At 42.4% G+C, this 24,742-nt stretch overlaps 1 protein-coding gene across 1 annotated transcript in view; it reads right to left on the bottom strand.

Annotated features, from left to right (window-relative positions):
• Window positions 1-3,706: 3,706 nt before the first annotated feature.
• The window catches only part of ANKRD29 (ankyrin repeat domain 29), a 32,556-nt gene continuing 11,520 nt past the window's right edge, over window positions 3,707-24,742 (bottom strand). Inside the window, exons 5-10 of the mRNA XM_064441778.1 lie at window positions 19,734-19,832; window positions 16,913-17,011; window positions 11,946-12,044; window positions 11,429-11,524; window positions 10,259-10,357; window positions 3,707-8,662 (exon numbers count right to left, since the gene is read on the bottom strand). Of these exons, the coding sequence (XP_064297848.1) occupies window positions 8,579-8,662; window positions 10,259-10,357; window positions 11,429-11,524; window positions 11,946-12,044; window positions 16,913-17,011; window positions 19,734-19,832 (576 nt within the window). The 3' untranslated portion in view covers window positions 3,707-8,578. The remainder of the gene's footprint in view (window positions 8,663-10,258; window positions 10,358-11,428; window positions 11,525-11,945; window positions 12,045-16,912; window positions 17,012-19,733; window positions 19,833-24,742) is intronic.

Here is a 24,742-nt window from a genome sequence, read left to right as displayed (position 1 = left end):
TCATTGCCTTCTCTGTGGCACACATGGCCCGAAAGAGACTGTTGTCACTCCCAGCTGCTCTTGTTGAAGGACATTTATCAAGTTATGTCTTATAAGGCTTCCTTTCAAACCCAGGATTATGCATAGCTGTTAGGGACTGTCCACTTGGAAGGCTAATGGGGAACACTAACTCTGGTTCTCAGCAGCGTACACAAAACTAAATTCTGCTGCCTGGAAGAAGAGGCCAATCTTAATGCACAGTGTAAGGTGTCACTTGGTGCCTCCATCACACCAAACACGTCCTCTAATTGTCCATTAGGATAAAAAAAACTCTTCCCCTCACTGAATACCCTGAATGGTATAAAGGTGCCTGCTGGGAAACTCATGTAAAATAGCTGCCTGTTTTTTTCTCTGTCTTTGATGGGAAGCCCTGAGCTTTCACAGGTGTAGGCTTCACTCTGTTTCCATCGCTTTGCTGGATGCAGAAATGAAACTTGTGTTGCCACTTCCACTAGAAACTGCAGCGCCTAGTGGTAATGACCTTGCAATTTCTAGATGGCAATCTGTCTGAAGAGTTACTTGCACATACAAATAGAAACACAGTACATGATCACTTTGCAGCAAAATCAGTTAAAATGTCCATCACTGTTTATTCTCCATAATTTATTATGAGCCTTTATTATTTCTATTGTGATAGCACCCAGAGGCACTTGCAAGAGGTGGGAGCTATGTTAAGCAGCACCCTGCACAAGCACATGGGAAAGTGGGATATTCTCCTTGGACAGCTTGCAATCTGTGTGAAGACAAGCTGCAACAGGTGGGTGAGAAGTTTCACTCAGTTTCTCACACCTCATTTCTTTGTAGAGCCGGTCCAAACCACCATAGCTTGTTCCCAAACTGTTTTTCCAGCTAAACCAGAATAACACTTGTACTAAATGAAGCTGGTGTTTCCTATATGGTATTGTAAGCAAATCATATTCTTTTCATCAGCTCTCATTTGTCAGCCTTCCTCACCTGTGGAGGCCTGCTTGCCTTTTAATTATACCCGCCTCAATGTACCAATTACTTTGGTCAGGTGCTCTTGGCTTCAGACTTCCCATGTGGGATCAAACCAGACTGAGGGGCCTGACAGCAATTGCCTGATACTGCCAGTATCTGCTTAAATGTGCATTCAGTATGTCAGGTGATGCTGAATCAAGTCTTTTTTTGTTTTTGTATCCGCCCTAGCATATTTCGATGTCTGCTCTAGCAACCTGTGCCAGTGTGTCCCTATCTAACCTCAGAAAGTCCTATAGTCACTCTTTAAGATCACATCCTTCCTGCATTTATCACTGAAGGCACTGAAACTTGTTCATTTTTATTATACTTAGGCCAAGTTATTTATTGCCTAGTAGCAAAAGCTTGGGACTTGGATTCAAACGATTCAAAGTTTGTTCCAGTTTTGCTACAAACTTGCTAGATGATCTGGGCAGGTCCCAACTCTCCAGTGCGATTTCCTCTTCTGTAAAGTGGTGCCAATAGCACGGCAACATGTGGCCCAAGAGCTCCAAAACCAGTGAGCTGTTGAATGAAAATACTGTAAAAATGCAGCTTATTATTGCAGCAGAGTCTGGAGACACACTGCACTTGCTGCTGTGAACAAATAGGTGCAGTGCACATTCGTGCCAGATACTGCTCATAAGCACTGATATGCTAACAAATTCAAGGTTTGACCTGCTAATGGCTCTGTGTGGCTTTTGGTTTGCATTACTGTCAGTTTACTGAGTCCGTGTGAGCACCATGCTGCCACTTCGTGTGTAACTTAGGGTTTGCTGTTGAAGTGGAGAATGTGGGCAGAGCTGTCACAGGGGAGTCCCCTGAGGCCACTACCAAAATCTGACCTGGCAGGAGGAACAGGAGACAGGTTTTTGAACCACAGTTCACCTGAGGGACAGCCTACTTATGGCGGGACTTGAAGACATTTCGTTGGTTTTGTAACAGTTTGTCCCAGTGAGTAGGGTCTGATGCAGTAGAATGGCCAAGGGAGCACCTGCAGAGACTGTTCTTGGAGTCTTCAGGAAGTGGAATAGTTCTGCCTCTTCATGCAATGCAGTCCAGGCAAGCAGACCACAAGGTTCTGGTATCACTTTTCCAAGGGGATAATAAGAGCCTATAACCATGTGCTGGATACAAAGTACATATGCATACATGTATACATATATACCATACAAGAACACATCTGTGCAGTACATATAAAATTGCAGTCTGTTTCAGGTCTGTGTTGTAGGTTAGTGTCATGCTCCATCTGTGTATCCAAGCCAGTGAAACATTTGTCATGGCAAAAAATTGCATCCCTTGTTCCTTCCTGGCTTAGCTCTGTTCCCCACCAGCACATCCCAGATTGCTCTGCTGATCCGGGCTCCCTGGCAAGGTGCAGCACTACACAACCCTGTGCCAGCTCTGAATGAACTGATTCAACATTAAAAGCAGGACATTAAAGCATTAGTCCAGTTAAAATGCCTTGTCAACATTGTGAGAGCGAAATGGATTATTTAGAGACAACTTAGGTATGTGTCTCAGATTTAATTTTGCTGTGCAGCTACAGCCACAGTTGCTAGGCATATGGTCTTGTTATTGATCTCATGAGAGTTAGCATCTCTTTGAATCACTGAGGAGATAAAGCAAAAAATGTATTGATTCATATATTTTAAGAGCAAGGAGACTATTATGATCACATAACATTAGTTCCTGCATATCATATAATTTCATCCAGTAATTCCTGCCTCAAACACAAAATGTTTCAGGTGAAATGCATCTTCCAGAATGAAAGTAATTGTTTTTCTTTTTAAAACTCCAATGATGAAGGAATTATCTCAGCAATTTGTTTCAATAGATGTCCTCAGTCTTGAAAATCCACAGCTTGAAGTTTGAATTTGTCTAGTTTCAGCCTCCTGACACTGTTTTGTTATGCTTCCATGTGCAAAATTAAGGACGTTTCCACTACCAGAAATCATCCTTTGTAGTGATTAGGCCATGAATAAGTCACAGCACTTCCTCTTGATATTGTCTGCACAGATGGAGACGATTTACAGAGTTGTGGCTGCAGGAATTTTTGATAATAGTTCAAAAGTTAGCTCATCGCAATAGAAAATTGTAGGAATAAGGCAAAAAGCCTGAGATGTCAAAACAAGGTCAAAAATGCAGTTTTCAGTGTAGACTCTTTTCCCCTTTCATAACATGCATAATCCACTGCATATTGTAATGAGCATATCAGCAGGTGTTGACTTTTTTTAACAGAAGTAGGTCAGATCAGTGTAAGGGCCAGTTTTACATTTAGGAATAATAACAGAACCACCAAGGCGTGTTTGACTAACTGAATAGAAGTCTAGTCTTATTCCTTTGGTTCCTAAGTTGCTTTTTGTAATCTTCCCTTCACATCTGACCTAATGGATGTTAATGTCAAGGGGAGTCTGTCAGTGATGTCTGGATCTTTGAAGCAAACCTTGTTACATTATGCTAAATTAAGTTTTCCTGTTTCTCAAGCCAGGGCATTGGCTTTATTTGCTTTGTGAATGCTATCTCATCTGTAAAGACCTGGAAAATAATAAAAGTCTAATCAATCAAGTGGAATAGAACAAAGCGGTCTTTAGGTAAATAGGAAATGAATTCTGGTATTCTACAAAGAGGAAGAGCAGCACACAGAAGAAAGAAAAGAAATATTGAAGTATGCAGACAAGATAATCCGAGCAGTATATTATTTTTTATTGAAATGATGGGATGGAAAAATGTGTTTTAGCAAAGCAAGATTCCTGTTGCAGAATATTAGTCTTACAAGTAGTTACATAAATTTATATAGGTTTTATCAAAAGCATAAAAGGCCAGGTCAAAACAAACTGTGGAGTTCAGAAAAGTATGAAACTATCGTGACATTCCCAAGGACCAAATGCAGGGCCACTGTGAGAAGGCACAACTCCATTTAGTCCTCTGTGTGCAGTACAATATTTGGTTGCTGGAAAAAAGAGCCTTGTGTATAATCTTTGGTTGGACTTGGAGCAAACGCTACATTTTAACATTTTAACACTGCTGACTCAAGGGTTCCAGACAAAGGCAGTATTCTGTGTCTTTTCAGTTGTACCTCATATGACGTGAGGTACAATTGGCTGGGGCTTGTGCTACCTCATTTTCTGCACAACTCTGAAATTTCTGAGACAACAAGAGATGTGGTTTACTTACGGATTTCCCAATAGTCACCATGACTGGCTGACTAAAGAAGTGTGAATTATTCTTGCAATTAGGTTCTGACTCTGAGGCAAATAATCATCATTGTTAAAGTGCATTAAATATGACCTGCGGCTGTTTGATCTGGTGCTCTAATCCTCTCAGCTCTTCTAAACTAAACAAAGGTGGGTGGATCAATAGTGAGATGGTTTTGCTCCAAGGGAAGAACAGCATGTGCAAGTCAGGAGGAACAACATTGCCTTTTGTATCATTACTAAATAGATGTCCCCACACGCTGAAATGCAGTGACCATCTTAAATGAAGAGCTCCATGTATTTGGGACCTCTGAGGCTACACCGCTACTATGTCACTGATGGGATGCCACTTCTTTCCATACCCCATGGGCCTTTCCTCGTGCTTATCCACATCCTACAATGGCTTGATACTACTGAAATATAAGAAAGATGCCCTATACTTTTCCTTGACACATTTGTGTAGCCTGTTCTTGGTTGCACATCCTTTGTACTCACTTGCAGCTGATGGGAAGTTACCAGGCTATAGCACCTGCATAAATCCCAGGTGGAGAGGACAGCAGGCTGAACCCCTGGATCTGAATGTGCAGAGAGGCAAGCCTAAAAGCAGTGTGCTAGTGGAGCTGATTTTTTTGGGGTGTAAGGTGGATATATATATGGCATTTTGGGGGAAAAGAAACATCAAAACCGAACGAAAAAAACAACTTGGCCTGTTATCCTGCCCCAGTTCTATTTCACATCATTATACGGTGCCTACTTTCATCATGCCATCTATGAAATGGATTTGGTGCCCCTTAATTTCTAGTCTAAATTTACTCTTGTCTGTTGACATGAACTGATGAACAGCTGCTGCATTTCACTGGTGTGTGAATGAAATAATCTATTTCCCTGCCTACCCCAGCAAAGCATTTTAGAACTTACAAAGGTAATGGCGTCTGTGGAGCACTTTGAAAGCCTTGCACAAAAGGCACAATAACTATGCAAAGAAGTACTGTCAATATTAGTGAATCACTTCAGCCAGGAAGGGAAAGCAGGTTTCCGTTTTAGAACAACAAACCAACCACAGCAGTGTTTACTGAGCACTTTAAAGGTAACAGCAGCTACACAAATACTCACAATTATTAAGGTTTCTGTGTGAAAAGGTTAATTGCATGGTGAGAAACAGTATTGCAACTTTTTAGCCCATCTACAGGCAGAATAAGCACCTTTTGGTTATAGGGAACCCAAAACTAAAACCAGTCCCCCTCTCCAGAGGTTCTGAGATGAAACAGATGCTCCCAAAGGGAAGGTTTCCATGCCTAAAAATCCCATGTTGGCTGAACAGGGTCTTTGCTGAAGCTAGATTCAACTTCAGCCTGAATGGGGCAGAGAAACACTTCGCTGCCAGTTCTCCATCACGGAGCCCCCCCCACACAGCCTGTGTGCCGTCTCAGCCAGCACTAATGAGAGCAAGGAGGGAGCTACAAGCCTCTCCCTTCAACCTGTGCTAGCTGAACATTTCAAATTTTGTTTAGAAATAAGAAAAGCCAGTTATAGCATAATATCACTCAGAAAAAAAGAGGGCCTGATAACTACATCCTCTCAGAACCAAGGAATCATAGAATCATTTAGGTTGGAAAAGACCTTTAAGATCAAGTCCAACCCAGCACTGCCAAGTCCGCCACTAAACCATGTCCCTGAGCACCACATCTACATGTCTTTTAAATACCTCCAGGGATGGAGACTCAACCACTTCCCTGGACAGCCTGTTCCAATGCCTGACAACCCTTTTGGTGGAGAAATTTTCCTAATATCCAACACAAAAATACACGTGGGAGAAAGGAGAGGCCACCTTCAGATATTGGACACCTGCATGTTGTCTCAGCTTGCTTACTTCAGCTGTCACAGGACCACTGTTGGCTTGCCCTGTCCTCTCTCCTATGCTCTTCTATCAGGAAGAAAATAGGAGACTCTCACCAACAGTGGATGCTTCCACATTTATTAGGAAGACTGCTTGATCATTACAGCCTGTCTGGTATTAAGAGGTTTTGGTTTGTTTTTTTTCTGCTAACCCAGCATGACTACTGAAGACCTTCTAATGATTATCCTCCTCCTTTACAACTGTGAAAGGGCTTTTCATTTTAAGAGCCTGGCTGTTCCCAGCTGTTGATCTGAAGAAACTTCAGGGACAAAGATCAATATTGAGGCCAGGCTACTTAAGAGTCCATCTAGCGTTCTCCAAAACAATATGTTTATCTTCAACCCACTGGGGGCTCCAGATAAACCTATCCTCTCCAGTGTTGCTTGTTAAAGAATTTAGAGTCCAGTCCCATGCAATGCTGTGCAACTTAAGTTCCCAATAAGGCTCTTGAGATTTCTGCATGCTCAGTATTTTTTAGTCTTTTGCAGAACTTAACCCTGGATACAATCATCCTCTAGGCATCTTGCATAATTCTTTGGTTCTGTACCAGTTAGTCTGCAAATTTCAGTTAGGCACAACATTATTTTAATTTAAAAATACAGCAGCATAAATTACCTAAACAAATAGATTTTTCAGGTGTCTCCTTATATTGTTGAAAAACTTAAAGCTTTCCTTTCTAATGCTAAACAGAAGCCAAATAGCAATTCCAGCTTGCAAGCAAAGGTATGCCCACTTCTGTTCTCTTCACCAGAACCTTAACTTCTTATGTAACTCACAAAAAGAATACCTTTATGATCTGGTAATATATATGGCTAATTTGCACGATGTAAACTACATTCATTTGTGCTAGCTCACTAAAAGATTTTTTTTAACTCACTGAAGCAAAAGTGTAACAGTTCAGCAGAACCCTAGGCAGACATTTTTAAGCAGGGAATATTTTGTTTCCTTACAATCTTCTCCATCTTCAGCTTTTAAATAATTTTTTTCAGGAATTTCCCAAGGTTTGAAGGCAGGTAAAGTGCCTGGATTTATGTACTGAACTAACTTAATACCTGAACTCACTATAAAATAATCTTTAATGTTTTGTGGCTAACAGGAAATAGTATATACTGTTTATGCTGCAAAAATGACTGCATTTTAATGGGGTGCCTTACAGCAACATGGTTAAAGCATAGCTCTTTACAAACCCGGTAGAGTTTGTACTGCCCTTCCCCACACAGGCACTCATAGCATGTCTAAGCATCTCAACCACATCAAAGGCCAAAATTTGCTGTTGAGAGTTCATTTTCCATGGCTGCGTTAATTAGTGAGCCTGTTAGAGTGTGCCTACATGTAACCCCCTCACCAGCTGTTGAAACACCTGTACACTGCGCACTTCTCCCTTAAGTCTCATCGCAGACCTGGGGAACAAGTGCATTGCATAGTAGCTGTGGGTTCTAAACCATAGTGTCACATATTTGTGTGTGCAGAACATACGTATGCTACTTGCATAGCAGCTGTGCTGTTGTGCCCAACAGCTAAATTTCTGGTGTACTTGCGCCAATGAACGATAGCCCCGGTTGGTTTGCTCAGTAACCGCTCCTCCCCAACCCACAAAAATGCACGTACATAGGCTGTAGGGTTGAGGATGGGTCACCATAGCACTGTGTATGCATCACAAAATGCTACCAACTGCTCCGCTGTGTTTCTGTTGCTGGACGGATTGACAGATCAAGATGCTACAACTGAGAAGGATGTCCCTTTGTTTATTGTTTGGTTGGTAGCTTTTGGCATAGTTTGTGACACCCTAGATCATTTTTATGGAGCTTCATGTAGTAGCTAAAATGTCACCAAAGCCTTGGGCTGGCAGGAGCACTTTTCCTGTTGGGATGTTGCAGGTGGGATCTCACCTCTAGCCCCATGTGGCACTTGGAGGTAGAGAGGAATGGTCAGAGCTAGCTCAGCCAGCACAGGGAGGGCAGCGGCACCATGGGGCTGCACCACGACCAGCTGCATCCAAAGAGCTGTGAGGTCTGGGCATCCTTTTGGCACAAGGGTGGAGTGCTCCCGACCCACACGTGTGTCCCGAGGCACCTATTACAGGTGTGCGGCCATGCCAGTATGGGGACGCGTGTCTGAAACGGTGGGAGCACTTGCGTGTGTGGGGATGCTTATGCTGCAGGTGCGGAGGAGCAAACGGCGGTGCTGGGACCGGTGGGATCCTGGAGTACAGGCAGGGCTGCAGTCCAAACGCAGCTCCCGGGCCAAACCCTGCTCCCACCGCAGTCCTGCATTCAGTGATGCCGGGCAGAGGCCCTAGCCCATGGTGACCCCATAGCAAGGTCCTCGTGCATTCAGGGAGCATGTACTGGAGAGGCTAATCAGTTCTGCGAGCTGTTCCAACATGCCCTTCTCGGGCAACCTAGGTTTACTCTCATGCTACTGTGGTCAGGGTGCATCTCTGTCAAACCTCATTTGCTGCAGGGCTGCATTAGCTTTTCCTTTGCTTTTCCTTCGTACGGAGGAGTCGGAGGATGCGTTCATTTTTTGTTAGTTCTGCTGGCAGTTCATTTGCCTGGAACAAAAAACCTTTGCGGTTAGAAGAGATTAATATTTCCAAAACATGGCTTAAAAGCATTGAACTCTAAAGAAGATGGTACTGGGCATTATAATGACGTGCTTATTCCAGGGTTGTCTCCACCACTGTTGGAGATATCTTAAGAAGTTACCTTTCCACACAGTGTGCAAGCCTCACTTAAGTCTTCAAAATAATCCCAGCATGGGATTTAAGCGGTCAGCTTATTTTGTGCTCACTGTCCAGGCTAAATGGTATCCCCTGGGCTCCCTATGCTTCTGCCACAAAATTAAAAGTGAACATAACTGCTGATTTTTGGGGGAGATGAGGCAGGCCTTTAGGTACCAAAGTCCGTAAAAATCCAAGGAAAGACTTTAAGTGCTATGAAATAGTCAGTGCTATTCTGTAGGATTGGTAATAATAGAACATCAGAGTTTGGTCTTCTGCATAAATTCAGTAAACTGAATACCATTTAGGTAACATAAAGTATTTATAATGAAGCTACTTCTGAAAATCAGTAATTCTGTACTGCAAACGTAATCTGTTGTGCCAAATGACAAGTTATTTAAAAAAAAAAATCAGCAGGAGAGGTTACAGCCACAGACTTTCTTATAATGCACACCCTCCTGCTGCAAATCACTATCAGTAGCAGAAAAATTTTGCATGCTCTTTGGATGATACTATCAAAACAAAATGCTTAGTAACACAAACTACTGTGTGAGAGGTGTTAACTCTGCTGCCATCAAGAGGAATGACACAGAAATAACAGGCACAGATTTTATATTAAATGACCAAAACTTTTAGAAGGGATATGCTGGATTACTTGTGTTACAAACTTTCACTCACCCAGTGAGTGAAATAAATACCCAGAAATAAATACCAGACCACCCATTCAATAGCTTAACAAACCCAGTTAGGTGTCAAATACTAATGGCAAATAATTCATAAACACAACTCAGAGGAAGACATTTTCATGGAAATTGTCAAACATGTAATGTTAAAGCACTTCACAGAATAAAAACAAGACAAGTTTTCTGCAAAAAGTTCCTGCCATAAAATGAATATGAAACTATTTCAATAAACTAACAGGTTTATAGTAAGGTATGGGAAAGACGCATGTAATTTGACATACTTTTTGTATTAGCAGTGTGCTGAATCCTAATCAAGTTCTTATCAAAGACACCCAGATATGTATTTCCTCTGCTGCTGAAATATCTTCCTTGCATATTTCTCACACGAGACACAAATATAACTCATGACTTATCAAAACAGTGACGGATTACTGTTTCCCTAAAATGCAACCTAGCTAGCCTGTGATTAGCTATATTTATCAATTTAATCTGTGGCGCTCGAGTGAGTGAGTGCATGGTTTGATTATTCTAAGAGTGATGTAACTTCACAAGTACCGGCATCACCAGTGGCACTACCTAGCACTTCTTTAGATGCTTTTATATAGAAACAAATGGACTGAATGGTGGTGTTTCAGGAGAGGATCAAGGGACAACCACGGACTGACACAGAAATGTGGACACGCATGGCTCTGGTGCTCGAGGCTCCCCACCCGCTCCTTGCCCGGGACGGCATGCCAGGACGTACCTTGTTCCTCAGGCATGGGTCCGCTCCTGCTTCGAGGAGCAGCGCCACTGTCCTTGCGTTGCCGCTCAGGACGGCCGCGTGGAGAGCAGAGGTCCCATTCTAGAAAATACCAACGGAATTGTTTGTACTGTGCATGGGAAGCAATTAAAGGGCAGTGAAACACAAGTGTTTGCAAAGAACAAGCCTACAAACAAGAGAGAACACAGAAGAGATTTGGTCATCAAAAGTATAGGGTCTGATTTAAACAGGGTGCTGGCAGGCTAGTGGGCTATGAAGGAGGTGATTTTAAATGCTTTAGTAAAAATGAGAGTCAAGTTCATTGTACCACAGCAATATTTCCTTTTAAATATGACCCTTGTCAATAGATCAGGGGAAAAATGAACACAGCACTTGCTTCTGCCTGGCAAAATCAGCTATTAGCAAGTGAAACAGAAGCATAAGCAGTAATGGAAACCATCTGTGCATTTTATCTTCTTTCTCTGATGATAAATGATCTCAGTGTCAGACAGCTGAATGGTGATCTTTTTTTATGTCTGGCCTTGCTTTTTATGGCTGCAAACTGACAGTTCAAATAAGCATGGAAGCTATTTCATACTTGTGATTAACAACTAAGTTAATGCCACCTGGATTTTCAAGTACATCAAACCTGCCAATTAGTTGCATGCACAGAGGCTGTCGAAATATGTGACTTATAGGCACGTAAATTTAGATCAGCCATTAGAAAGCAGCTTCCAAATATCTGTTATTTTTGAAGTCACTTTTTTAATTCAGAGGAAAACAAAATCAAATAGAATATCTGCTCACAACAGATCTCTCAGGATGCTATTTTGCTGACTAAATGCAACAGAGGGCAGGGTATAATGCTAAAAGCTGCACTGTCGAGAGCAATCCATTTACTGTAGAAATAAAATCAGATGATGAAAAGCTGTATAATTCCGTCTACACACAATGTGCTTCCTCATTCCAAAAATCAAATTCACAATTACATTTGAAAAGATTCATTTGTGCATGGCATTAAAGGCTAAGTAAGATAATTTCATTTTTCTCTTAACTTTTTAGGCTCTATCTCCTTATTGTCTTCCACTGGCATAGTCATAAATGTCAAGTCTTTCATCAGACCCTTTGCTGCCTTGAGTTTCTGCCTATAAATCAGTGGTTTTCACTACTAACCTTCAGCAGGCCAAGCGTGGGAGAGAATTTCAGCAATTCTTCTATTACATTGTTGTATCCTTTAATGGCAGCCTTCAGTAAAGCAGTTGTACCATCCTTTAAAAGAGAGAGGAAGGTCAGTTCAGTTTTTACCAATACTTTACCCATGTTCCCCTCAGCCGGAGGGAAACGCCAGCTGTCTCCCACACCTCTGAAAGGAGGGTCTCCTCTGCTCAAAATCTTTGAGGAAGCACCTCCACAGCATATGCTGCTGGTTTTAGGGCATCTGGAGGGTAAAATGAACCAGTGACACCACACCTCATCTTTGTCTCTCATTTATGTGGACATTTCCATTCCCTTAATCCAGGAAGCTGTCCCAGACACAACAGGAAAAAGGGAGCCCACGGTGGGACTTTACAGCCTGACAAACAAGATGGACTTTGGGGACACTGGGCCTCCATTCAGGCAGACTTGCAGCCTCAAAAAAAGCTAGGAGGCATTAAGCTGCAGGCAGAGCGCAGGATGAAGCGCTACTCACGTCCCGTGCGGCATCTCGCTCAGCTCCCCGGAGCAGCATTACTCGCACCACTTCACTGTGACCCATCTGTGATGCAATCCACAAAGGAGCCGTCCCATCCTGCAAACAAAATAAGACTGCTAAAGGTTTCACTTTAGGATCCTGTGCTCCCTGGTATTTTACCACCCAAATCTGCCTGCTGGAATGGACATACTTCAATTTCTCAATTAAATCCTGCATCACAGATAGACATATGCAGAGTTGCTTCCAAAAGCACATGAGAGCTGTATCAAGCCAGTTGTGGAGTAGAGCCACCCTTAGCTGCTTTCTCTTGTGTAGTTGGCCTGAAATGTGCATTGCTGTGTGAAAAGTTAAAGCCCTCTTTGGCTTACCAGTCGTACTGAAAATACACAGGGAAGTTTGAAATGTAAAGGCCAAAGGTATCCCGTGTAGTCTGAACTCTAGGTGGCTAGACCTAGATAGGGATAGAAGATTCAGGTAAATCTCAGCATGCACGGGCAGATTCTGCAGCTGGGTGTCTGTACATATGAAGTGGAAGGTCTTTATAGAAGCTCAGGAGTTATGTAAGATGATCACCATCTTTCTATGTTAAGTTACATTATCCACCCTCAGGGAATCTGGTAAAAACATCTTGCCTTTCAGTGATGGTAAGTATTTCACAAATTTTATCTCAGAAAACTAGAAAAGAAGGCAATTATTGAGGAATCCAGCATGAAACAGTCTGGTTTGGAAAAATTGTCCTATGCAATCATTATTTGAGCAGACAACCTCAGAAAATAAAATACATATTCAGAATAAGCTAAACTTTGTGATGGTTTCCATCCCAAAGGCAAAGGTGAGTTGAAGTACTAGAAGTATTTCTCGCCCCAATTAGAATTTAGTTTTGTGTCTTTTCCTCTTTTGCTTCTAAATGGCCCAATTCTCTGGAGTACAAGAGGACTCCGGCAGTTATGTGGTGCCGAACTGATTCTTGTGGGCCTTTAACAAAAGGCTTTGCCTGTATGGACTTCAACTTAAAAGTGAGGCCTCACATAGTAGGGTGCCTGCTTCTGCCTTCAGTGCTTGCCAGTTCCCCTCGCCACCCTCAGCAGCCTGAAGACTTGGCAGGAAAAAGGAAGACCAAATACACCGGGGCTTCCAAAAGAGTCTTAATGAGGAGTTTCAGAAGAAACCAACTTTTTAAAGATATTTCCACCCTGATCAAAGAAGCAATCTCTCTCCTCAGTGCCAACTGAGGATTCATATGACTTGCTCGTGCAATCCAAAGAAACGTTGTTGAACCAGTTCTCTGCTTTCTATGGGCTAGTGGCTTAATCCTTGGGAAGAAACAGAAAAGTTATTTCTTTGTTTGATATATATCCTGGGCTTCCCTTTTTCTGATTCTGAGAAAGAGCAAACGCACATCCTGAGATCTTCAGTCTTCACAAATGGTGAGGAACAGGATCTTTGCCCGCTCCTGTATCATTGCTCTATAAATTAACTCATTGAAATCAGTAACTGACGTCATTCTAGTATATAGCCTGTTAATACAATGAGTGTTCTTTGTGATTCAAAAATAACAAAGGCTCTCTTATAAACAGAATATGTGATGTTAGCTTGATGTCAAAAACTGTCCCTCTCCAATTTATAGTGTTTTCCCTACCAGTAAGCTGACACCTCATATTTTTTCTAATCTGCCCCCACCAGAGGGCTCTAGAAAATAGGAATAGGGATGCTGAAAAAGCCTATAAAACTTGGAAAATGTCTGAGAGCAGCCTACACAATTTAATCTGTGTGAAGGTCCAATGCTGTGCAAATCCACACTTCTGTTCACACAAGAAATGCAAGCACAAGCACAGCACAGGGACCATTGCAGCTTTCTTGTACTCACTGTGAATTTTGTAAGAACAACTGTTATTTTCAGGTGTAAGTGAAAAGGAGCAGAAGGAAATACAAGTGTTGGGTAACACCACAATTACCGTTAACTGTCCTTAATAGTATTGCTGTTAGACATCATCCTCAGTATCTCAGTTATAAGGCTAGAGGCGAAATTACATTGTGAGAAAGGGTGACTGTCCTGGAGGACTTAGTCTGAAGAGAAGAAAGATGAAGTTGATGGTGGGCTCAAATTGACTATTGTCAGCTTTTCCCTCTGAAACAAACAGCATTTAACAGGCAGGTTTATGCCAACCTGTATAATATTTATATGGAATAGGTGAGATTTCTGTCCATTTTCATGTTGGTGTATGGTGCAAAAGAGATACTACATTGTACTAAGAGGCCATATGAGAATTCCTCTGTAAACAGATATTAGGACTTGGAGATGAGTCAGGAAGAAAGTGAGAACAGAGAAAGACGCCGTTCAAAAACTACTTTCTTTCCTTGTCCCTGTGCGCACGCAGCAGACTGCAGACATTACATTTCCGGAACAACGTTAAATACCCCATATGTTTTTAAGCTGTGCCTCTTTCCATATTTGATTACAAGCTAATATATATGGACTGCATCTTGTTACATCCAGCAGCCAGCAGTTCCAAACATACCCTGACCAAAATTTCTGATGGTCTTTCTCTTACCCTTTAACTAATGACTTTGCTTTGCAGCTTTGAACCTCAGCATTTGCTTGTGGCTTGCAGTTTTAGAAAGGGCCAGATTTCGGTGGGAGGTGGAACAGCCCTTGAATTCCTAGTAAGGACTTCCAGGGACAGAGAGCACCTACTCTCAGGCTGCTCAGGAGTGTCATCTCCACCACTGTTCTGCCCATCAGTCCACTCGCACCACTACACCCCCTGAATTCTTGCTAATAACAAATTGATTGCTTGTCTGAAGTCTTCGGTCTATGTAGTGTAGGCTTACATATATGTGTAATTACATACCATGTGCTAAGAAAACAACATTAATTTTCAGAGTATTTTGAATATGCTTAGCCAGTCCGACTAAAGTCTGCTAGGACATGGGCTGCCAAAACAAAGTATAAAATTCATTGGCAAATAATCTTCTTGCTTTGTTTTTGAGTTGGAGAAGCAAAGAAACACCTCCTTCACGAGGCTTCAGAACTGCTCCCAGCTCTGTCTAGACAAAAAGATGACAAAAGAATTCCTGCCCAGCTCCAAAAAATCAGAAGGAACAGAAGGCAGCTAAAAACCAAGAGAAATGACATTGCCAGGGAAGACACTTGCCAGGAAGCTTTGCTATTCAGTCTTGTGAGAGCTGAGCTGAAAGGCCTGCACACAGACGTCAAAGATGCTCTACAGTGTCAAGAGCACTGTAGTGGGACTGTAGTGGGCAAGAGACCGAAGGGGAACTGGTGCCCACTGCAGCAGCAGGAGGAGACATACAGGGCAGATGCAGATGCTCAGGCAGATGAATTAACCCCCGCATTCACAAGGCAGGGAGGAAAACCTGGACACCATGAGGAATGAGAAGCATAAACTCGCACCTAGCACTCTGCAGCTGTGGCCAGCCCTGTATTCCATGTATGTTGCTTAGAAAAATTTCCTACAGCAGTGAAAGCAGTGTAGTTTGTAACTGACAGTGAGTCATCTGGCACCTAAACTGCCCCATCTAGAGCTACATTCCTCATGACCAGCATGCCACCTTTGAGCAAAGTACAAATTTGTTTGTTAGTAAGAAAAAGACTGAAGTCCATCCAACCATTGCTTTACTAATTAAACAGTAAAAATGTTCCATTTGTTAAGGAAATGTTTCAGGTTACAGTGGGCCTAAGTACAAATGCCATGGATTTATCCAGGCATAATCTTAGCAGGGATCGGAGGTACCCTGAAACAAAGTAAGCCCATATTGCCGGAGATGAAACCGAGCCAGGAGGAACATTCACACAGAGTCAAGTCTTTGCCTTAACTAAGATTTAAAAAACCCTTGTGAATCATTGGGTTGTAGAAATTGGATTAGAGAGCTAAAAAAGATATTGTCAGAAAGAATGAGCTGGGGCGTTATAATTATGGCTAGCAGAATGCAGTTTTTATGGCAGCATGGTGGAGCTAAATCTAAGACTCCCTAACTTTATTTTGACCAACTCAGAAGGCATTAATGCATTCATTGGTCTATCCTTTAACACCGATCTTTTAGACTTCATTAATTAACAGCTTTTAACAACATTTCTTAATCTGGATCTTGGGAGACAGCGTGGGGGTAGCCTAGGAGCAACTAAAGCATCAGTCCAGGGAGTAGCTGCCAGCACAGCTCTGGTGCTGGAGAGGTGGGGGAAGAGACAGCAGGGAAATTACTTTAGTTTGGGCGCATAAAATGCTAATCCAGTTTCCTTACACTACAGGAGTAGCAGGGAGGCTATGCAGACCTACAGATGCAGCAGAAGTCATATAGATCAATCTCTGCTGCCAGGCTATGATTTGTCAGGTTTTCTGGTGTGGATGAAAGGAAATACTGAAAATACCTGGCAAAGCTTGGCACATGCCACGTTGTCCGCTGTCCTTAGAGTCTTCACATTCATTTGCTCCTGCCTGCTGATTTTTTACTTGCTGCAGTTAGTGATCACAGCCACCTGGCAGCCATACATGACTGATTGCAAGGACAAGACCTTATCCCATCAATTTAAAACGCACAGTGAAGACCCAGGACAGCTACCTTGCCTGCAGGGTTTCAGCAGACCACAGGGGAGGCTCTCCCAAAGCAGGCAAAGATTCCTGGGAAGCTCTGTCTCTAACCAGACATTTCTACGTGCTGGGAGTAAAGCTAGCTGTGCAACTCCCACATCTGGCTACCCAAAGCAGCATGTAAATGTGCTATTTAAGCACTGATTGTAGAGTCAAGAAACAGCTAAACAATTAAGAAACTCTTTTTTGGAAACCAAGAGAGCTTTTACATATGTCTCTCCACATCACGTATGCTTACGTGTCCCTCAATTAGTTTAACACCTATGAAATCTCTCTAATACAGTGTTAATTTTTCATAACTGTAAAATTTAGTAATTAGACCCCAGCTTTTCCCCAGGTAAGTATCGAGCTTACCTGCCGTGGCTGATTAACCTTTGCTCCTGAAGAAAGCAGCAATCGGATGACATCCAAATAGCCTCCTTGTGCTGCCAGGAAAATTGCAGAAGCTCCATCCTAAAACCAAATACATCCGGCTTACACTGTGTTGAAATGATGCTGTTTTTTCCATACAAAACCTAATAAAACTGAATCAAGTTCTCCTTAAGCCATTATGCAGTCTAATAGCCAAGCTCAAGAAATAATTACCAAAATCCAAAGTCTAGTTCATAACAAACTATGGTAACATTTTAATTCAGCATGTACAAGTACTGGCTCCCAAACCGAGCATTAAATCCCACATCTGGAATACTAAGAGTCTAGTTCATCAAAGCATTGATCTACGTAACAAGAAATCCATTCCTATATAGTGAAATATATTTATTTCAGTTCATCTAACTTTTATATGTTGATGCAGAAGTGTTCTGCTACATGGACACACATGGTGAAAACATGTTCAAGTACTTTGCAGAACTGGAGACTCCAGCATTGAAGTCTGCCCTTTAGGCCAAAGGAGTAAGTCATGTGCCATACTGCTGTGCCACCCCAGCAACTACCGTGCCACTGCTCTTAGTTTAGAGACGTGAATGAACCCCTTCACTGCATCTCAGATGTACAAGTACACCTCTTCCAACCAATTTATGCATATGGTTATTATAAAATACAGGGCATTTTAGTGGAAGTCTGGTTTTGACCTGGTTGGCATATCACTATGTTGGGACCGAATGCTGTTGTCTGCCTAGAGATACTGCTTAACTACTCTTTTCCTGCAAAACTCAGCAGAGGCTTAGGGAAGCGTGAGCTGAATATAGTGCCCCAGGGACTGAATTTAGAATGTTTGACCTTGATTTCAAGACAAAGGTCCTGGAAAACAAGAGAGATGTCTACTGGCACTACAAATGTATACTCCTGGGCCCTCTGAGGGGCTGCTTTCTCTGGTCGCTATGCGAGTACACGAAACAGGGTGATGGTATCAGGTCCTTTGCAGGCTTCCTCCAGAGACAGGGGTAGTGAGAACACTTCCATTTAGAAAGTAAACAAGGTTGTGTAATAGTGAAAGAGATCTTTATTATAGCATCAATCAAGACGGAGAACCTTGGGTTCCCTATTGTCCAACGTTTTAAAAATTATTAGTTTTTTGTACTGATTTGAGTTGATGCTGTAATGGGAAAGCTGTTTTGAGGCGATAAGATATTTCTGCAAGAAATACTGTTTAGTTAGGGTATTCTCTTGTCTCCTCCTCCACCCCTCACATGAGTCATTCTAAGATTAAAACCTCTATCTTGATGGTTTTCGGAGGACTACCCAAATGCATACTCAAAATCCTGCCCATTTGGCCACCTGCCAGTGAAACTGCCTGCCAGATACCCCTTTGCAAAAGCAGCTTGGTGATGTCCCACAAAAGGAGCCAGGCTAATATTCTTTTCCAAGAGATTGTGTTATTTTATTAAGCAGCTGTTTCTGACTGGTTTTGCCCAATAGCTGTGAGCAATGAAAATTAATCTCTAAATCCAATTGCAAATAATGCTTATTTCCAGGGAAGACAAAAAAGGAAGTTATTTTTTTGCCTTTCTTCTCTAGGTAAGCACCTATAGGTGTGGCAGCATGGCTATTTTTAAATCAAGTGGTAACCCCTGGGATTACCGTGCAGAGGTATGAACCACTGCCCGCCAATTAGAAAGGCAATTGCTATTTGCACAGCAGTGAGGGTGGAACACCGTTCTTTATAAATACAGGGTGAGGGCAGCCCAGAGGTGGGGACCCGCTGTGCAACCAGTGCACAGCCCCCAGTGTGCTGATGGCACTCACACACACACACACAAAGAGTAATGCCATTTCCCAAGAGTGGATTAGAGGGAGAGCCTGTGCCTGGCCCACCACAGGAGCACAGAATCAAGTCAGCCACAAAGAGCAGAGCACATTCCCAAGGAAGGCAAGAAACACCAAAGGAGATGGAAAAAGTGGCAAAGGCAGTGCTGCCTGCTTGTGGGAGCTGAGAGTGCAACAGCATCTTGCAGATCTGAAGCCCATGGAAATGGCTGAAAAAACTTGTATATCCCTGGGGAACAACTTCCTCTTTGTCAGTCTTGAGTGTCCTGGGGTAGGAAAGAGTGGTGGGAAGTGGAGGGAAAATCTGTCACTCGTTTCTGTTGAATGCTGAAAAGCTCATCTTATTTGTGTCTCTGTTGGAGTAAATTAAATCCAGTTCTTCACTGGCTCAATCCAGCTTTCCGGAAAATCAACTAAACAACACCAGTTCAGCCATTTTAACCATTCTTTGCCCAAAACATTGGCAAGGTAGAGATGCATAAATACCAAGTAACATCATTTTAACTGATATTTGAAAAAAATTCTTTCAAGATATTTAAAGGTTTAAATATTTTAACTTTTACTACTCTTTCTGGCAGAAAACTAATGAACTGATTCTCTAGTACCTCAGGGGCTTTATAGCTATGCACTTTTCTGTCTGCAGTGCAAATCATGGTAGAACATAACATGGTCTTTTGTTCAAGGCTAATGGATAGCACAAATCTGGTCCAGATTTGGTACATATCCTCCATACAGATAACAAACCGAAAGACAGCCAAAACATCTTTTCTGCTTTTGTGCTACTTGTCCCAGGATCATGAAAAGCAGACAGTTAATAAAATACACATCTTAGAAGAGTAGAGTACTCTAAAACCACAACGTTTGGCAAATGCTTCTCTGTATTGGAGCCAGAGTATCCACTGTTGTCCAACCAACAGCACATTTGTTCCACCACCACTGTTGTCAATATTATCTGTGTCAAATAACTCACATAAAGTTGATCGTGAATGTTGGCACCGTGCTTCAACAGAGTTTCCACTACTTTTGCATGCCCGTACTGACAAGCAGCTAGAAGAGCAGTACCTCCATCCTGTGAAAAAGCAAAGAATGGGTACAGTCAGATGAGAGGGCAGGTGCTGGGCTGAACACCACCATATAAAAAAAAAAAAATTTTGAGGCTTTTCAGAATTTGGCTCACAGAAGTTCTGTGGTGACTAGCTACTGAATCAGAATTTTAGCACCAAGTCTTGCCACATAAATCTTTAAACTTGGCTCTCTCACTATAAACATTTTTCTCCTGAGTTTTTTTTTTTAGTGAGGGGCAGGAACTAAGAAAATTCTGCTTTTTATTCCTCATCTTCTGCCTTCCCACTGGAAGCTTTGTTTCCTTCACAACTTCGAGCTCCTCCATGTCTCTTCCCTTTACAGCCAATCCCCCACCCCTGCCAACCTCTTCTGCCTACTGAAGGACAGCATACCTTTTCCCTGCTCCAAAGCCTACTGATCATCTACTCTTCTGTGGCCAGAACCTCATGCCCTGTCATGTCCTGCCTCTCACCTGTTGATTGTTGGCCTGAAAAAGAGCCGGGAGGATGCATTTTAAAGCATGCTAGCTAACTGTGGAAGTGTGAATCAGACCGAACCCATGACCATCAGTGAAAGCTGCATTACTTCTGCTGAAGAAGTGATCCCTGCAGGTAGGATCAATCCCAGGCAGTTATAGTTACTGTACATCACCACTAAAGGGAGACCTAGGCACGTACATCAAATCCTGCTTGTAGAGATGCTCCCTTGGGAGCCATCTCAGAAGGGAAACACCTCAGTGTTGCTGGCAATCGACTCTAAGCCAGCTGAAACAACTGACATAGCAAATGTGGGTCTCGTCATCTTAAGTGCACTGTGCCCTGCTCAAAAATTACCATTATTTCTGACACTGATATGGAGGGAAAGTTCTTATCTTCTGCCTGGGGTGGCACCATGCCATCATGCAAGGATGACGCACACCCAAGTCATCCACACCAGAGACCTTCTCTCTCCTTCTGTGCCTTCTCCATGTCTCAAGCCCCTCCTCCACAAGATAAACTATCTAAAGTATTTCAGATGAATAGTTTCTAGACCTGTTATTAACGTGGGCAAAAGATTGTGTTTTCCCTCAGCCTTGTTCCCTGAAACAGCTCTAGTTTTGTCTGAAATTTTCCACACAGATATCCTCGTGGGCTGTCTATAGCTAGTCTCAAAACCTCATATTCACCCTTCCTTCCTAAGACATTGAAAAGCAAGCAAGGCTTGTGTGTCAGCAAAGTCACAGATGCGAAGCTGTTATGTGACAATCTAAGAACTGCATATTAATTCTGAATTACTTGAGTAAATATAGTGTGTAATCACATCAGAGGAGTTAAGTTACTCTATAGCTACAATGACTCATTAGATTTTCCAGTCAAATTAAACTACCCTAATTTAATAGGAACTGCTGGAACAAAACACAAAAGCAATCACAATGGTTTCTGGATTAAAACACCTTACACACACTTAAAAGACAATGGCAAAAGCTAATAGCTTCATGAAACCTATTTCCTGTCTCCAACCAGCTGAAAGTCGCTTTGCTTGAGTAGCGAGTTACCAGATCAAAGGGCTACAAACAAAAAACAGTGACATTTTAAAAGACTCTTTCCATGAAGGAAATGGAGAGAAAAAAGTCAGTGAGTTGAGAAACTGTGCTCTCCGGATTGCAGGGCCTGTGGAGAGGCAGGGAAGGACAAGTTTCAGGAAGCTTAAAAATATTGAGGTTCCCTGTATGGAGGGTAAATAGACATGCTCGGTTAGCTACGTATGGGAATAATTTGTTTATTGCTTTATGGTCTGTTTTTTGTTTCCTAAAATTCTTGTGTTCTCAGCAAACTCCTGTTTTTTCAAGAAGATTGTTTGGTTATTAACATAATTTCTGGAGGGAACCAAATGACAGGTCCCAGATAAAATGCAGGCCTGCAAAGCTAACCGCAGATAGCACAGGAGAGCTGAAGCCCCATGTTTGGAGTCCAACTGTGTGATCCCACCTTTGGAGCTGTCACAGCTTGGGGTTTAAGAAGGGAGAGACTTCTCACAGGATATGTCTAAGTGTCTCAAAATGGGGATCCCGACCAAGTGTTCTGTTGAATCTAGTGAACAGTTTTGGAGGGGTACATTTTTTTTGAAAGAATAACACATTTCCAAAACCATTTAGATTTTTCAGACTAGAGTGACCAAGTTTCCTAGATTACCCTGATCAGAGTCCAAGGATTGGAAAAAAGCATTGGGTAGTCCCCAGTTCTAGCTGCCCACACTGAATCAAATATTTACTAGGCCAGAGAGAATTGGGTAGCAACTTCTTGGTTTGGTCCTTGATCAGGAAGACAACTGGGGTCTAAGACCTGCTCTACTGTCTCTCCTATGAAGTTGAAAACATTCAAAAGAAGAGACTGAGATTCATTTGAATGCTCTGATGAAGGGACCAGACTTGCTGTAAGGAAAGCGAAGTTGGGAGCAGAAATCTTTTTCGCTGAAAAGACCATGTGGTAAGACAGCAATCAGTTAAATTGAAGAATGTCAGTGTGAAGGTCTGTGGTTTCTTAGGAGGACAAAGACTCATCCCCCTCCCACGCCTCTTGAGCTTCCATCTTGCTTTCTTCTACGCTTTCTTTCCTTTTTGCTGGCACAAGAGCCCTTCCTCCAGCAAGTTCTAGCTGGAGACCCCAGTGTTTTACAGGTTATTGGGAAGGCAGATGAGTTATGGGGGGGAAAGGAAATTACAGAGTTTAAAAACCCCTTTCAGCCATGTGATTCCCTCTTTTCTTTCCTTTTTGGCTTCAGCTGAGATGAGTAAAAAGCTGAAGCAGCATCTCTGGTACTGGCAAGCCTCTTGGAAACTCTGAGCAGGGCAGCAAGTAGGAGCAGGGACACGTGAGCAGCCACAGAGGAGCTTCGAGGGCAATCGCCCTTCCCCAGCAGGCAGGAGGCCAGTGGTGCAGCTGAGAGAAGGCACGTTGCCTTGGGCTTGCTTCTTGCTCATACCCTGTTTTCCTGACACAATGTAGCCTCTATTAATCCTTCACTACAAACCCTTCCAGCACGCCAAGAATGCAGATAAGAGCCAGTTCTCTCAGCTACCTCTGCAATTCTTCCACTGAAACCTTTGTTTCTCATCCCCACACAGTCTGTCCTCCCTACCGGTGGCACATACAGTAGCTGCCATCTCCCACGTAAGCACACGATACAGTAGCTCCTGGTAAGACCACGCTATCTGGCACAGACTTCACTATTTTCCTACCTCTTCCTCCACCTCTGTCATCATCACCTGAAAGTACCTTAGAATTATATGGTGCTTTATCATCTCTGAAATATACTACAAGGGAGGGGAGCTGATTTGCAATCTCTACCTGCTGAAAAATAGCCTCTGACCTGCTGTTCAACCTGCAGTATGCCACTGTGCAAACCTTTTTAAGAATGCACACACTTAAAACATGTCTCAGAGTAAGAAAAGAGAACATGTTTCAATTTATTATGCATACTTCTAGGGATGTCAGACTGGGACAATGCAGAATAATATTATTCAATAATATGTATTTTATTATATAATAACCTTCAATAGTACTATTTATTCTCTTTACAACATCAGCAAATATTGCTAATAACTTTATTACACTGTTTTAGAACATGTTTGCTTTGCCTGCCGTAGTGAATATCAACTATAACGATACAAGGGGTAACAAGAATGGAATGTCTATATTAAGATAGTTCTCCATCACTCTCATATATGAGTAACAAAAGCAGTAATTACAATGTACAGAGAGGTACACGAAAAAGAAGATGTCAGGCTTTGCATTTCCTTGCTTTAAAGTCTCTGTTTCCTAGGATACATTCAATTTGTTTTATTTCAATTCCACATCTTCATTTATGATTGAAAGTTCTCTGTAAATTGATTAAATTTGCAGTGCCCTTTAAAAACAGCCAGATCAGCCATATCTTTACCAGCACTGCTCCCAGCTGAGTGCCTTAATCAGAAAATGTCTTATCTCTGACCTGAAAAGGCATATTTTGTAAACTATATAGTTTCTAGGGTTTGTGGGGGGATGGAGGAGCCTGTTATCTTAGTCACTTGTTAACAGAATTACGGTTTGATGGAATAATTCCAAGCTACGAAAAACACATTATTAAATCAGAAAATTGAACTGATACAAAAACACACGAGAAGGCCAATGGAAGATGCATAGTGTAAAGGCAGCACATTCTCAGTGGCGCCTCCTGCTCAGGTACACACAGCTGCACAAAGTACAAGTTAGTTTCCCACCCAGCCACAGTCTAAAAATTTGGTGGGTTACCAAACCCCAGTCTGGAAGCTGTAAGCATTTGGATTCCTGTGTCTAGATCCTTGTTTCAGAAGAAGAGCTGCAGTCCCCAGGCAAGGAATGAGTGAAAGAATGAACATGGCAATTTCCAGGATAGGTCCCAGCATTAATGATGAATCTAGCAAAGCCCTCATACTACTGTTCAAAGAGAGCAGAACCTTTCAGGAAAGAAGGCATGGACAGGATCGCTAACCTCAACTTTTTAAACCAGTTAAATCACTTTAATCTTGCACAGATTAATTTTAACTCAGTTATCCTTTGTTCAGCTTTTAAGAGACTTTTCAGGCACTATAGCTTGTGTCACTGTGAGTGCTGGTGACTGATACACCTCCTGAAGAGGTGATGAGAAGGAGAGAGTGCTTGGACAGGCACACTTGATGCTGCTGGAAAATAGCCTCACATACACATGGCATGCCAGTTTGTCATGTTATGTCCCATGGGAGTTGGTATTGTCTTATGAGCAGCTTGACTAGAAGTGGCAGAAAACTGTGGCCTGGAGAGGAAGAGCAACCTGCAGCTTAAAAGATACTTAGGACTGGCAATGGGCTGAGTCAGGTCTGAACAGAGAAGAGAACGCAGGCAGGAATGTGGGGGCTGGGAGCAAAGATTCAAGGTGAGC

The sequence above is a fragment of the Phalacrocorax carbo genome, chromosome 2 (genome assembly GCF_963921805.1).
Source record: "Phalacrocorax carbo chromosome 2, bPhaCar2.1, whole genome shotgun sequence".
Classification (NCBI taxonomy): Eukaryota; Metazoa; Chordata; class Aves; order Suliformes; family Phalacrocoracidae; genus Phalacrocorax; species Phalacrocorax carbo.
This window is presented reverse-complemented; position numbering and strand designations above follow the sequence as displayed.